Source organism: Salvia hispanica, chromosome 4 (genome assembly GCF_023119035.1).
Source record: "Salvia hispanica cultivar TCC Black 2014 chromosome 4, UniMelb_Shisp_WGS_1.0, whole genome shotgun sequence".
NCBI classification, from domain to species: Eukaryota; Viridiplantae; Streptophyta; class Magnoliopsida; order Lamiales; family Lamiaceae; genus Salvia; species Salvia hispanica.
Genome location: NC_062968.1, coordinates 11,635,326 through 11,648,749, shown reverse-complemented (window position 1 = coordinate 11,648,749; position 13,424 = coordinate 11,635,326). Strand labels below are relative to the sequence as shown.

General features: G+C 35.5%; 2 protein-coding genes across 2 annotated transcripts; both read left to right on the top strand.

The window, feature by feature from the left end:
* Window positions 1-1,038: 1,038 nt before the first annotated feature.
* Window positions 1,039-3,651, top strand: LOC125219449. The gene is made up of 12 exons (XM_048121423.1): window positions 1,039-1,392; window positions 1,478-1,520; window positions 1,600-1,626; window positions 1,700-1,798; window positions 2,104-2,222; window positions 2,314-2,491; window positions 2,585-2,701; window positions 2,778-2,870; window positions 2,963-2,983; window positions 3,063-3,121; window positions 3,214-3,304; window positions 3,475-3,651. Exons 1-12 carry the CDS (start codon window positions 1,148-1,150, stop codon window positions 3,556-3,558), a joined length of 1,176 nt encoding a protein of 391 aa, XP_047977380.1. The 5' UTR covers window positions 1,039-1,147; the 3' UTR covers window positions 3,559-3,651.
* A 5,429-nt stretch (window positions 3,652-9,080) lies between these two features.
* On the top strand, window positions 9,081-12,765 carry LOC125219479 (transmembrane ascorbate ferrireductase 2-like). The gene is made up of 4 exons (XM_048121459.1): window positions 9,081-9,322; window positions 9,434-9,482; window positions 12,002-12,201; window positions 12,269-12,765. Exons 1-4 carry the CDS (start codon window positions 9,179-9,181, stop codon window positions 12,572-12,574), a joined length of 699 nt encoding a protein of 232 aa, XP_047977416.1. The 5' UTR covers window positions 9,081-9,178; the 3' UTR covers window positions 12,575-12,765.
* Window positions 12,766-13,424: the final 659 nt, after the last annotated feature.

Below are 13,424 nucleotides of genomic sequence, written 5' to 3'. Positions count from 1 at the left end.
GATACATTCCAGTTTTGGCGGTTGAATTCGGCCGATTTCACGACCACATTCACTTGATGAAGTTAAACTCATTTCCTATCTGAATTTGGACGTTATAGTCCTCCCAATTCGTCAATACAGTTAATTTCATATCCATATTCGCAAATTAGCCCTACATTTTCTTTCATTATCAATTTAAAAATTTAAACACATGCTAGGGTGGCAGAAACAAAATTCCAAAACACTTTGGGCATTCTCACTTCTAGTACTTGTGTCTTGTCTCAGTATAGGACTCGAATATACCATACTTACCATTTCTTTGATAAAACGGATATCCCAGAAAGAAATAAATATTTTCCACATCATATACTCCCTCTATTTTATTAGGAATAAAACTTTTTTTTGTTCCATTAAAAAATATAATGTTTTCTAAAATTAAAATATCATTATTTTTATTTTTTTCAGCTCTCTTGCTTTATTTTTTTAACTCATAAAATAACATCGCATAAAAATAAATACTTCATAGTAAGATGGAAAGGGTGTATACAATTCCAAGATGATCAGCCTCATATCTTTTTATTTAATTCAGATTTTCAGTCTTACCACATTTTTGCACAACTCTGGAATTAAATAGCCCTTAAGAATTATACTTCTTGAGTGTGAAGTCATGAAGTATATATATAAAAAGGGGTATTCGGTTTGCAAGATTGTATCCGAGATTAAATTTGTAGTGTGTTTGATTCATGAAATTCAACCTCACAATTCAATCCTAGATAGATAATCATGAGATAATTAATTATAGCTAACTCTCTATAATTAAAATAATCTCACAACTCAATTTAAATTGTATTTTAGTATTATTTTATCTTGAAAATCGAACATCACCAAATGACTCAATGATAAAGGAACCGACGGAATACGTGTCTCAAAATAGGACTCGAATATACTCAATACCTACCATTTCATTGATGAAACGGATATCCCATCTCAGAAATAAATAAATGTTTTCCCATTTCATATATATTACAATCCCAAGGTGGTCAGCCTCTACCTTTTTATTTAATTCAAATTTTCAATCTTACTTAATTTTGTCACAACTCTTGAATTGAATAGCCCTTAATTAAGAAGAAGTTGCTGATTGTAAAGTTGCAGAGAGCGAGAGAAAAAGATGAGAGTTGCAGCGCAGAATCCGTCGTCGTATTGCGTGGAGGAGGAGAAGGCATGCATCATCGGGTGGGTGGACACGTATTTCAAAGACTGCCTCTGCAACATTCGCGATGAGATTTCTTTCGGTTTCGGCCTCATCAGCCTCATCTGCTGGGGAGTTGCTGAAATTCCTCAAATCATCACCAATTTCAGAACCAAATCCGGCCATGGAATCTCCATCTTCTTCCTCCTCACTTGGATTCTCGGGTATTGCCATTACTACTAATACTACTACACACATTTATTCTGTTCTACTAAATTCAAATCATTTGTTGTTCAATTTTTTTATCAGCGACATATTCAATTTGATGGGCTGCCTTCTCGAACCTGCGACGGTGAGTCTTCAATTTTGGATTTGTTTAATAATTTGTGGTTTGTTGATTGATTTAATTTCTCCTGTTTTGGGCGGTGCAGTTACCAACCCAGTTCTACACAGCGGTGGTAAGTCCAATATTGATATTTGTATTTGTATTTGTCAAAAATTAATTATTGAAATTATATTTGTATTTGTCAGCTGTATACAGTGAGCACAGTGGTCCTAGTTCTTCAGAGCTTCTACTATGACTATTATCGCAGGTGGCGAAATCTGAAACCTAAAGAATCAGAGCAAGAGGTTTTATTTCTTTTTTACTACCTGAAAAGTATGAACATTTGGTTCGGCATAAATTTTAATCGTATAGTCGATAAAGTAAAAGAGAGAGATAAAGAGTTTTGCAAATGGTGTTAGTGGAGAGTGGGCTCCAACATCATTAGTTGTGTAGTGTAATGGTACAAGTTGTAAAAAAATGCCGTGTAAGGATAATGTGATGTTTAACTATTCCAAAATTAGAAAGTTCATACTTTTCAGGGACGGGGATGAGTATTATTTTTTTTTTCTTTTGTTAATAAATAAACTGAGTTGAGTATCATTGATATTAGGTTGATGAAGAGCTGAAGAAAGCTCTAAGACCAACACCCAATACTGATTCCTCCATTCCAATACCCAATGGCTCCACCAGCAGATTAGTATCGACTCGTAGAGAACCTTATTACTACACGTACGTGAGATACTTAATATAATTGTATAAGTTCATCGATTCATTAATATTAATTGGCATCACAAAACGTGTGAATTCGAATATTCTGCAGCTCTGCAAGATCAATGGCTGGAAGCAGCACTCCGCCTATAGGTTTGCGTTCTTATCTTTGGCCCATCAAGAGTGGTCCTTCTGCTGTCGGATTGGACAACGACTCCTCTTCAGACGACGAAGCTCATACCGTTCCACCAAGGAATGCAGTCAGCAAACCTAAGCCAATTCCAAGATCTGTGAGTCTTGTTTGGATTCTTGTTTCAACTTGCCACTCTTATTTAATTGTGAGAATATTAGTTGATCTGTCAAAATACCATGTTATTTCTCAGGCAGGGTATGGAGCATTTCTGGCTACATCCTTCAACATGCCGCGAGAAACAAAGGCATTGGTGCAAGTATATCTTGGATTGAGTGGGAGAAAAATGTTGCAATTGGGACTGAATCAAGTTGGTCATCAACCAAATCAAACTAATAACAAAACTTAACATGGCACTGATTATCTCGGCCCTGTTTTTGTGACAGGAAGACGGATCAGAGAGTGTGTTTGGTCAGTGGTTAGGATGGATGATGGCTGCCATTTACATGGGTGGAAGGCTACCTCAAATATGGCTAAATGTATGTAACAAAAATATACTAATAATACTATTGCTTATAAGCATGAACATTCCTTATCTCAGATTTGATAATGTGTTTGCTTACAATCGCAGATCAAACGAGGAAGCGTTGAGGTAGTTCTTTCTTACACTGATCTCCAATTCATTCATTACAATGAAGCTTCTGGTTTATTGCAATAACTTTATCTTGCAGGGATTGAATCCTCTCATGTTTATCTTTGCACTTGCTGCTAATGCTACTTATGTAGCCAGGTACACTATATTACTAATACTAATCTCTTCAAAAAGAATTTCCAAAATCAGAGATTAATTAAAACTAATAGAGCTCTCTAAAACTGGTGCAGTATTCTTGTGAGATCAACAGCCTGGAGCAAAATTAAAGCCAACTTGCCTTGGCTGCTGGATGCTGCTGTCTGTGTATTGCTCGACTTATTCGTATCCTATTATTGGCTTTCATACTCAAATATTCGAATGTTTTTATTTGTTAAGATCAAATCGTATAGTAGAGACATTCTCACTAGTGAAGTGACTGAGAAAAAAAAGTCAAACAATTTCTTAAAATCCGTGTCAAGTCAAAATGTGACTACCTTAACTTGTTTCAACAGATAATATTGCAGTATATTTACTACAGATATTATAGGAGGGAGAGGCGCAGCAGCGGAGAAGAATATGTTGAAGCCACAAAATGAGAATCCAATGTATTTGATGTTATGTTGATTTAGGGCCTCTAATGTTATGATATTTTTACCTGTTATTTATGCATTTTTCGACTGATCGTTAAACTTGGTGGATCAGAGTGCATAGTGTAATTTTAACAATAATGCTCCTATTCTTAATTTTGCAGTTATTTGTGATGCAATTATAAGAAGATCGTGTTTCTGAGCTATGTCAATGGTTGAATTCCCAAACTCATTCAATAAATATAAATCACAAATTTAAATTTATTAAATAAATCTAATTAAAGTGTTTTATTAATAAAACTAAAAGAAAATTAATCATAACATAGTGAATTGTTTTAATTATATACCTCAACATTAAATGGTACTGCATTTGTCCTTTGCTAAGTGATGTATATTTTTTTTGGATGTCTTAAGTTAAATGAGTTATTTCCTCTTTTATTCTCTTATCTTTCATTTTCTCTCTATTTTATTTTTTTCTTGTTTTATTCTCCTATACATAATTAACAAAACTTCATTTCTTAGATCACGTGCTGAACAAATGTCTCACCTAGTGAGGTCAGATGGAGTATGAGTTTTTTTGGAAACAAAATAATTAAAAAAGAGAATGCAATATCAAGCATTAATTAGTCACCAAAAAGTATGTTTTTCTACTGCTATAAATTATGCATGATAAACTTTATACTCCGTATTTATTCGCCAAAGCAAGTATAAGTAAAAACTAAAATATTACTCTGTCCGTCCATAAAATAATGTCTAAGTGTGACTCGGCAAAGGTTTTAAAAAATGTAAAGAAAAATGAGTTAAAAAAGTTAGTTGATAAAAGGTCCCACATTTATATATTAATTTTATAATAGAATGTAAGTGTAAAGAGTTAGCAGAAAGTGAGGTTAATTTACCAAAAATAGAAAAAAAGCAAAGTGAATAACTTTTCACGAACGGATCAAAATAGCTAAACTGGACAATATTTCACATACGGATGTAGTAGTACCCCTAAACTATCATGAAATGGCGTTATGCTATCTATAAAAGTGATGCATTCATCCTAATTACAGTAAATCCTAATTTTCTTTTTTTTTCAAAAAACAACAACTTTTCTTTTCTCTTACTTTACTCTCTCTTACTTTACTCTCTCTTCATCTCTCTACCTTTTTCATTTTCTACTTTATTATTCATTTATTTAACTCACTTAACACAACTTTTCTTAAATCTAATGCCAAAAAAGGGTAATAAAAGGGTTCGATTGCATAAATCAATACATAAACTTTATACTCCCTTCGTTCCATGTTAATAGAGTCACTTTTCTATTTTGGAAAATTCCAAGTTAATTGAGTCACTTCTATTTTTGGCAAAAAGTAATTCTCCATTTTACTTTATTATCTCTTCATTTCTCTTACTTTATTCTCTCTTACTTTTTCCACCATCCATTTAAAACACTATTCTTAGACTCCGTGCCGAAAAGGAATGTCTCTATTAACAAGGAACGGAGGGAGTAGTTGATGCGTATTTTAGAGTATCTGATTCAGTTCACACAAGATATCAAGTTTAATTAATTAACTCTAATAATACTACGATACTGCAAGATTACAGCGTCGTTAGTAGTATTTCAAGTGTCGATCCACAGGGAGGTAGAAGATTGTTTAAAACTTACAAACTTAAAAAGATGTAGCATAAAGATTTGATTTTTGGTTTTGAAAGATGTTGACAAAATAAAGTTACAAGTTAACTAAAGAAAGACTATTCAAATGAGAAAATACGCCACTCCAAGTTGCTCACTAAGCTTGTATTGTTCTACACCTATACAACGAAACATACGAAGGGATTAAAACATCAACCTAATTACATACACTGAACATGTACACGATGAGTAGTTCACAATTAGTTGAACACATAACCTATGAACCAATTTTCAATGTTTATAAACTCCTGCGGAAGCGCTGGAGAAATAAACATCTACTATGATCACCTACTTAATCCACTATATCAAATTATCCTCTGAACAATTCTAATTCAAAAGCATACCAACAATCAAACATTCCTAATCTATGTTAAATAGACAATAGCAAAGGAAAGAACAACACTACATTATTAGCCAAAAACATAGTGTATAAACATTAAGCACATTGTTGGTAACAAACACATGAGTTCAAAGGTGTAGAAACATCCATACAAAGCCTAAATTACAATTTGGAGCAACATAGAGAGTTTAGCCTAAACACATGGTGGAATTTGCAATAAAAACCATAGGAATCATGCTCTCGATGAGTGGAATTGGGATGTGGATTTTTCAATGATATCCAAGCTTCATTCCATGTTTCGTTTCACCATTAATTCCTCTTCCTACACCATAAAATATACTTTTGCAAGCATCAAACTATATAAATCATGTAGAGTTATAGGAATAAAAATGTACAATTTGATTCGCATCAAATACCCCCAAACTTATTTGCTTGCTCGTCCTCGAGCAAGATCACTTAAAGCACAACATTTTATAGCTTAACTCACAAAAGTTTTTCAAAAGTTTTCATAGAAGCGAATCAAGCAAGGACATGAATGACAAAATCTAAACCCCCAAACATCTCCAGTCAAAATTTTGGATTTCAAATCAAACATCTTTAACTCTACCAAGCCATTTACAAAACACCGATAATGCATTAACAATAAAGTCCAAGGTCTTTATTCAAAGGTTGTAATGGGGCTATGGATGAGGTAGAATGAATATGGATAGTAGCTCAAAAACTACATATTTGAGTGTCAAATTCTTCACTCCTACAACTTCCTTGCAAAGAACCAAACACTATACATTTTACAACCCACACTTTCACTCCCCCAAACTTAAGATCTTTTCTAGACAAGATTACATCTTTACAAACAAGAGAAGTTCTAACTTTATTTCATTTTTTTATTTTCTCTTTTTTTTTCAAAGGCCTCGACTTTTACAATTTGAAGGCCGTCTTTTTCCTTACAAAGAACTTTATTCTCAACACTTAAACCTTATATCAAATCTGAAAACTCTCTAAACTTTGATAGAACACCACCCAACACTCACAACACAATCAACAAAGCTCAAACTTGTATGTAGCACCCAAATAGTAGTAAGGTTTATTGATGAGGCTAAAATGAGGCTTATTTTAGTAGCGAAGTTATTGGCTAAGTGTTTGCACAAAACAATGGGAATTAAGCTCAAAGTGGCTTCTAGGGGATCATTTGTTGGACTAGGCATGTGATCATTTGGTCATGAAGTTCATCCTAGTGCCTTATCACCCCTTATCATTAACACATATGAATGCAAGCACACAACTCAATAAAGCAAAGCGATCCAAGATAATTTCCACAAGACATATGACTTTCATACTCTCCTCAACTCAAGAAATCGGTTGTAGTCACAAAATGCTCTTTCAAATAAATCAATGCACAAATTCCATCCATCCTAAGCTTCAAAGATCAAGTAAAATCAAGCAAGATTTTCCAACCAGAAAGCCGAAGATAAAGCATGCACCCGTCAATTACATAGATTCAAAACACCTTTAGCATACAATACACTCAAGAAAACATGCATCGTGCATAAAATTCGTTCAAACTCAAACAACCTCCCCAAACTTGAATGCTTCATTGTCCTCAATGCAAGCAAAGAAGAACATAAAAAGTAAAGAGATAGAAGACTCCCCCAAACTTGGCATGAAATCCGTAGCATATGGGCGGGTGTATCGTCAATTTGTAGGTGTGCTCTCTCATAAGCTCCAATGTGCTCCTACAAAACAAAACAAAACAACACAAAACAAAACATAAAGGATCACTCAATTCAAAATGAATGCTAGAGGAAAGAATTGAGCAAACAAAACCTCCAACATATGAAAATAAAAATAAAGAAAAATAAATAAAAAATTGGGTTGCCTCCCAATCAACGCCTTTGTTTATAGTCGTTAGCTCGACCTTCTTCATCGTTGGGTTTACACTTGTGAATCTTGTAGTGCGACCGCCTCCCTTTCTTCCTTCAACAGGTCACCGCCTAGATAAACCTTCAACCTCTGACCATTCACCTTCTATACATCATTGGACTTAGGATCACGAATATCCACTGCACCATAAGGATACACTTTGTGCACAACAAACGAACCCCACCATCTCGACTTGAGTTTTCCCGGGAAAAACTTCAACCGAGAATTGTACAATATGGCCAACTGTCCTTCATGGAATCGACGAGGTTTGATGGCTGCATCATGAATCTTCTTTGTCCGCTCCTTGTAGAGATCAACACTCTCATTGCTACATTGATATATGGATACCTATGATTTTATTGTTGCATATATTTATATCACTACAAAGATTTTGCATTTTAACGATGGAAAATTCTGCTGATGAATACCAAAAATCCACTAGTAAATGATACTCCCCCCGTCTAGGAAATGTTTTCCACATCTTCCAGTTCGGTTCGTCCGCGAAAAATTATCTACTTTGTTTTTGTTTTTTTTTTTCGTTTTGGTAAATGGAACTCACTTTCCACTAACTTATTACACTCACACTGACACCTAATATCATGTAACTTTTAAAAAGTTGAGTTTTTTCTTACGAACTTTGAAATTGGCAAATAATATCGCGAACTTTACCTCGAGTTTGTTATTTTCCACCCAAGAAAAAATTCCGGCAAATAATATCATGATACGGATTTTTTTTGGTAATTTCTCGACAACAACTTCAAGAGCTTCAAGTTTTTCCATCTGAGAATAGTTTTTCATGTAACACACCTTCCAAAATTGTTCTTCAATCTATTAATATAACCAGAATTTTTTTATTGATGAGAAATAATAAACTCGGGGTAAAGTTCGTGATATTATTTCTCAATTTCAAAATTCGTGGAAAAATCCCAACTTTTTGAAAGTTTTCATGATATTTATTAGGTGTAAATATCCCTTTTTTATAACAGTTTAATTGTTTGGAAAGTTTATTTGGTTGAATTTTGGATTTATACCAATCTTTGGATCTATTAGAACTATTTGAACATAAATTATTAAAAAATAGTTTTGAAATAAATATTAGCGCAATAAGATTTTGAAATTGAGAGACATATATACCCTGCTAATGCTATAATGCTACTATTTGTTATATTAGGAGTTTTTTTTTGTCCAAATTTAGAAGGTATATTAGTCAATTATAAAAGCCGTCAAACCAACAAACGTTATTTATTACTACTTAGTATCTCTCACGTATAACGTAGGGTTTAATTATTTCATGAAACTAACTGTGAAATTAATTAGTTTTAATGTTGTTTATGTCTTATTTGAGTTTGAAAATTAGTTAATGGGTTTATAATAAGTAACAAATAAGTTGATTATAATAAGACGTCCAGGGGCTTAAATGTAATTTTTTTTACATTAGATATTAAAAGGTGCAAATATCAAAATTTGAAAACTTTTTTATAGTTCAATCTTTAAAAAATTTGATACCATGAATATTAAAATGACAAAAAGAGGACTTAAAATAAATTGCGACAGTTCCAACATAAACAAATTCTGAATTCTTCGCATTTTTAAAAGTCAAAGGTCAGCCATTCAACAGTGCCACCAAGTCTTCATTTCTTGGGAGATCGCACCCAATCCCTTCTCTCTGCATCAAATTCCTTCTTCATCTTCAAATGGCGGTACCGATTGTACGGTTTCCTATCTTCCCGGTGGTCAGAATAATCGGAGTTACAGTGCTCTTACTTGTCTTACTTTGGACTGTACATTACAGAGGCGGCTTTGCCCTCATTTCCGAGAATAAAGATCTCATCTTTAATGTCAGTCCCAATTCTTTTTATTTAATGGCTTTTCTACATCTTCCTTCTTCCGTGGAGGATCAATTTTGTCATATTTAATTGAATTTAGTGTTTTATTCTTTTTAATTTCAGGTTCATCCTGCGTTAATGGTGATTAGCCTTGTGCTTCTCAACGGCGAAGGTATGAACTTCATTTTAGGCTGACATTATTGTGTTCTAATTTGTCGATACTAACTCAACTTGCGAGCTATTTTTTTTTATATACTCTTTGCAACGATATTTGATCATGTTTTTAATCGATATCTGCATAAGTCTTGAATTGTTTTTTGAAGCTTGGTAATCGTAAAGTAACTAGCCTGGCTCTAATGAAACTACATACTAGCAGTTGAGTGTGAATAGTAAAATTGAGAAAGGTCGGTTTGTAAGTTGGCTTGGTTAAGAGCATCCGCAATGATGCTTAGGCCAGCAATAGGCCAGCCATAGGCCAGCCATTCTCTCCCCTGCCACGTCAGCAACACTAAAAAATCCACCTGCCACATCAGATTTAGGCCAGCCATAGGCCAGCCGTAATAAAAATAATTCAAAATATACTACATTTACGGAATTAAATTTTCGACACATATACGGGAAAAATTCGTTAATTTTATTTAAATAAAAAAAAGTACATTAACTAAAAATAAAAAAAATTACATAATAAAGAAAAATCCGGGCTTCCACACACGAGCCACCGCCCCACTCTACTCCTCACTAATTTATTAAAAAAATACATTAAAAAAATGTAAGTATGCCTTGAATCAGTTATAGTTTGCCGCTAGCCGAACGGGGGTCTCGCTGCCCGGTCAGCGAGTCAGGGGGTCAAGGGGGGCGACGCCCCCTTGCCATGGGGGTCCGGGGGCGCGGAGAGGCCCCCGGCCCGACGGTATGACATGTTTCTGTTTTAGTTCTTAATTTTGTATTGGGCCTAGTTTTGTTGTCCATCGTTAAATGTTGTTCTTGTACCGAAATTTAGAGAGAGAGAAAATCGCGTTTATATAGGTTTTTTTTAAAAAAAAAAAAAAAAAAAAACATAATTTGGCGCTGGCCGATCGGGCTGCCATCGGGCTGCCAATAGCGGCTAGCCGATCGGCTAGCGCATCGGCCAGCCCACGCCGATCGGCTAGCCGAATTGCCGCTTGCCTATTGCAATGGTTCGGCTAGCCGACCGGCTAGCGCGACGAATCGGCTAGCCGGTGGCTAGCCGGCCATTGGAGATGCTCTAATGTATGAGGAGGCCAAAGGTCTTGGGTTGAGTGCACCGTGACACAACCATTATATTTCTGTTTGTCTGTCGATCCAAAAGGACATTGAGGAAGGTCGCATTGCAGCTGTAGTCAGAATTATTTTCTGTTGAAGGGTCTATTGTTGACTCGCATGAGTTTAAAGAAATGTAAAGAAAAATAGTGGAAAATGTTAATGAGATATGGGTCCCACTTTTACACTTCCTCTATCCCACGTTACTTGTCACTTTTTTTTTGTACTCGTTTTGGAAAAATGATAAAGTATGAAAATAAAGTAAGAGAGAGAATACGGACGAGAAGACTCTTGTCTAATTAATTCTCACTCTTACTTTACTTTCTCTCCACTAAACTATTTGTTACTCCCTTAGCCCCAAGGTAGTTGAGTCATATTCCTTTTCGGCAAAAACATCTCATATTTTACTTTCTCTTCATCTCTCCTACCCAACTACCTTAGGATGGAGGGAGTATCATTTTCCTCGGAATGGATCACCTAATTCTTTTCCTAATACATTTACTAATCCACCCTCACATACATGGTAATGGACCCCACCATCATATTTTATGTTTGTGAGGGGTGGATTAGGAAAAGTATTAGGAGAAGAATTAGGTGATCCTTTCCGCATTTTCCTAACCAAATGCAAAAATAATGACTCAAGTAACGTTGTACCAATGGAGTATTAGTTTTATGATAAAAAGTGAGGGAAATGTAAGGTCTACTTCCACTTATTGGAAAAGTAAAAAGAGACTCTTGTTGTGGGACGCCAAAATGGCAAAAAGGGACTATTTGTGTGATGGAGGAAGTATAATTTTCGGTGAACTGCTTTAATCATCAGAGACCTCTTGTATTATTAACATTACGATTTATCATAATACATGTTTTGTACCTCAACTCAGACTTGGGAGTTGCTGCCCTTGGAAACATAAATATTTGATCATGTCTTCTTCTACTTGTTATATGGCATGGTTGTGTTTGTTAAAATTATGTCTTTGTATAAATTTCCTGAGTAGTGTTAGATAGTGAAAGCAATAACCAATTTTGTTATGTGACATGCTAGTTTCTGGAAGGCACCCCATGGATAGATAGGCTAACAAAAAGTGCATTGTTTTTGACAGACATATAGATTTTCTGGACGAATATACCTTTGGATTAGCTGATTCCTTTGTAGCGGCTTGTTTGAAATGATAACGAAACAATGTACACTAGTCGGCTTCCTAGTGTAAGTGTTGCAATGCACTTACACTAGCATTTCTGTTTGTATATTCGTCAGGACATTATAATTGTTTCATTTCTCATCTTAAATGTCTTTTACATGGAAATATGCGTCCATCTGTCTGCGTATATGCGAGCTTGCTGCCCACTTGCCCCAATTTGAACTGTAAGTCGTTAAAGTATATGTTAATCGCTTATCATAGATTCTTGCAGCTATGCTATCATACAAGACTGTGACCGGAACAAAAAACTTCAAAAAGTTAGTTCATCTTGTCCTGCAATTCCTGGCTTTCTTTTTAAGCATCGTAGGACTATGGGCTGCATGGAAGTTTCATGTTGATAAAGGCATCGATAACTTCTACAGTCTCCACTCGTGGCTGGGGCTAGCCTGCCTCGTCCTGTTCGGGATTCAGGTAAGATGCTCATTTTTCTCTCTGTTGGCATAATAAGTCTTTATCATCCTTCCAATTTCTTGTGTAGTGGGCTGCTGGATTTGCGACCTTTTGGTATCCCGGTGGATCAAGACATAGCCGCGCAAGCCTGATGCCGTGGCATGTATTTCTTGGGCTATACATCTACGCTCTAGCTGTAGCTACTTGTGCCACTGGTCTTCTGGAGAAGGCAACGTTTCTACAAACGCAGAAGATAATATCACGATACTCGGCCGAGGCATTGCTGGTGAATTCTTTGGGGATCTTGATTGTTGTTTTGGCAGGTTTTGTGATTCTTGGAGTGGTCTCTCCCATGCAGGGGAGAGGTGATAATCCTAAAGGAATGGCAGAGTAATGGCTACAAGAGCGATTGATATTTTTACAGCAGCACATCGAAACCACATTTATTGAGGATCGAGAATGGTTGAAGCATTGTTGTTTCTTTGTGATATGTCATCTTTCAACAGTCCATTATTGGTGAAAATTCAAATTTTTAACACAACTATTCGAAAGATTGTGGTTCACTGGTTCCACTTCTAGCCGAAATCTAAAATTTCCAATAACATGTTACACAAACCTTCATTTCTCTTTTCTTATCTAGGAGAAGAATATGAACCATGGTAGCGATAGGCAAGGGAATCATCATGACGCAGGGGGCTTCGTCTCCGCCTTACTTTATTTGACAGTGACAACGATCTGGCATAGTTCGAGCTCCAAGTTGTCGATGGGCTGGCTCAGGGGCTAAGGTGGCGATAACCATAATCCATATCTTCATATCGATGAAAATGATTCGAGAGAGAGAGAGGGGCTACTTCCAAGTTCACACCTAGGTTCCACGTTTAAATATTAGTTTTATAATAGATATGAGTGTAATGAGTTAGTGAAAAGTGGTTTCTATTTATCAAACATAGAAAAAAGCAAAGTGACACTATTTCGATGATGAACCGAAATGACAAATGATGAGTCTCGTTCTAAGCCTTGGTTACTGGTCAGTATAACACTCTTTATTGGATAATATCTGCAAAATAGTTGCTAAAATGTGCAGGTTGAGGTACTAAATCAGGAGGAAAGGGTCGGAAGGAATTCGAGTGAAAAAGCAGCAAAAAGTGTGCAAACTGGTTAGTATGAGCAGAAAGGGTGCAAAGTGGTCAGGATGGATGCCACGGAATTAGACACGAGAAGGAAGGACTTGCTCGAAACAATCA

Coding starts and splice junctions, on each gene's coding strand:
- LOC125219449 (XM_048121423.1), top strand. CDS start 1,148: ATGAGAGTTGCAGCGCAGAATCCGTCGTCGTATTGCGTGGAGGAGGAG. Junction 1,393..1,477: donor CTCCTCACTTGGATTCTCGG/GTATTGCCATTA, acceptor TTTTTTTATCAG/CGACATATTCAATTTGATGG. Junction 2,223..2,313: donor AGAGAACCTTATTACTACAC/GTACGTGAGATA, acceptor AATATTCTGCAG/CTCTGCAAGATCAATGGCTG.
- LOC125219479 (XM_048121459.1), top strand. CDS start 9,179: ATGGCGGTACCGATTGTACGGTTTCCTATCTTCCCGGTGGTCAGAATA. Junction 9,483..12,001: donor TGTGCTTCTCAACGGCGAAG/GTATGAACTTCA, acceptor AGATTCTTGCAG/CTATGCTATCATACAAGACT. Junction 12,202..12,268: donor TCGTCCTGTTCGGGATTCAG/GTAAGATGCTCA, acceptor TTTCTTGTGTAG/TGGGCTGCTGGATTTGCGAC.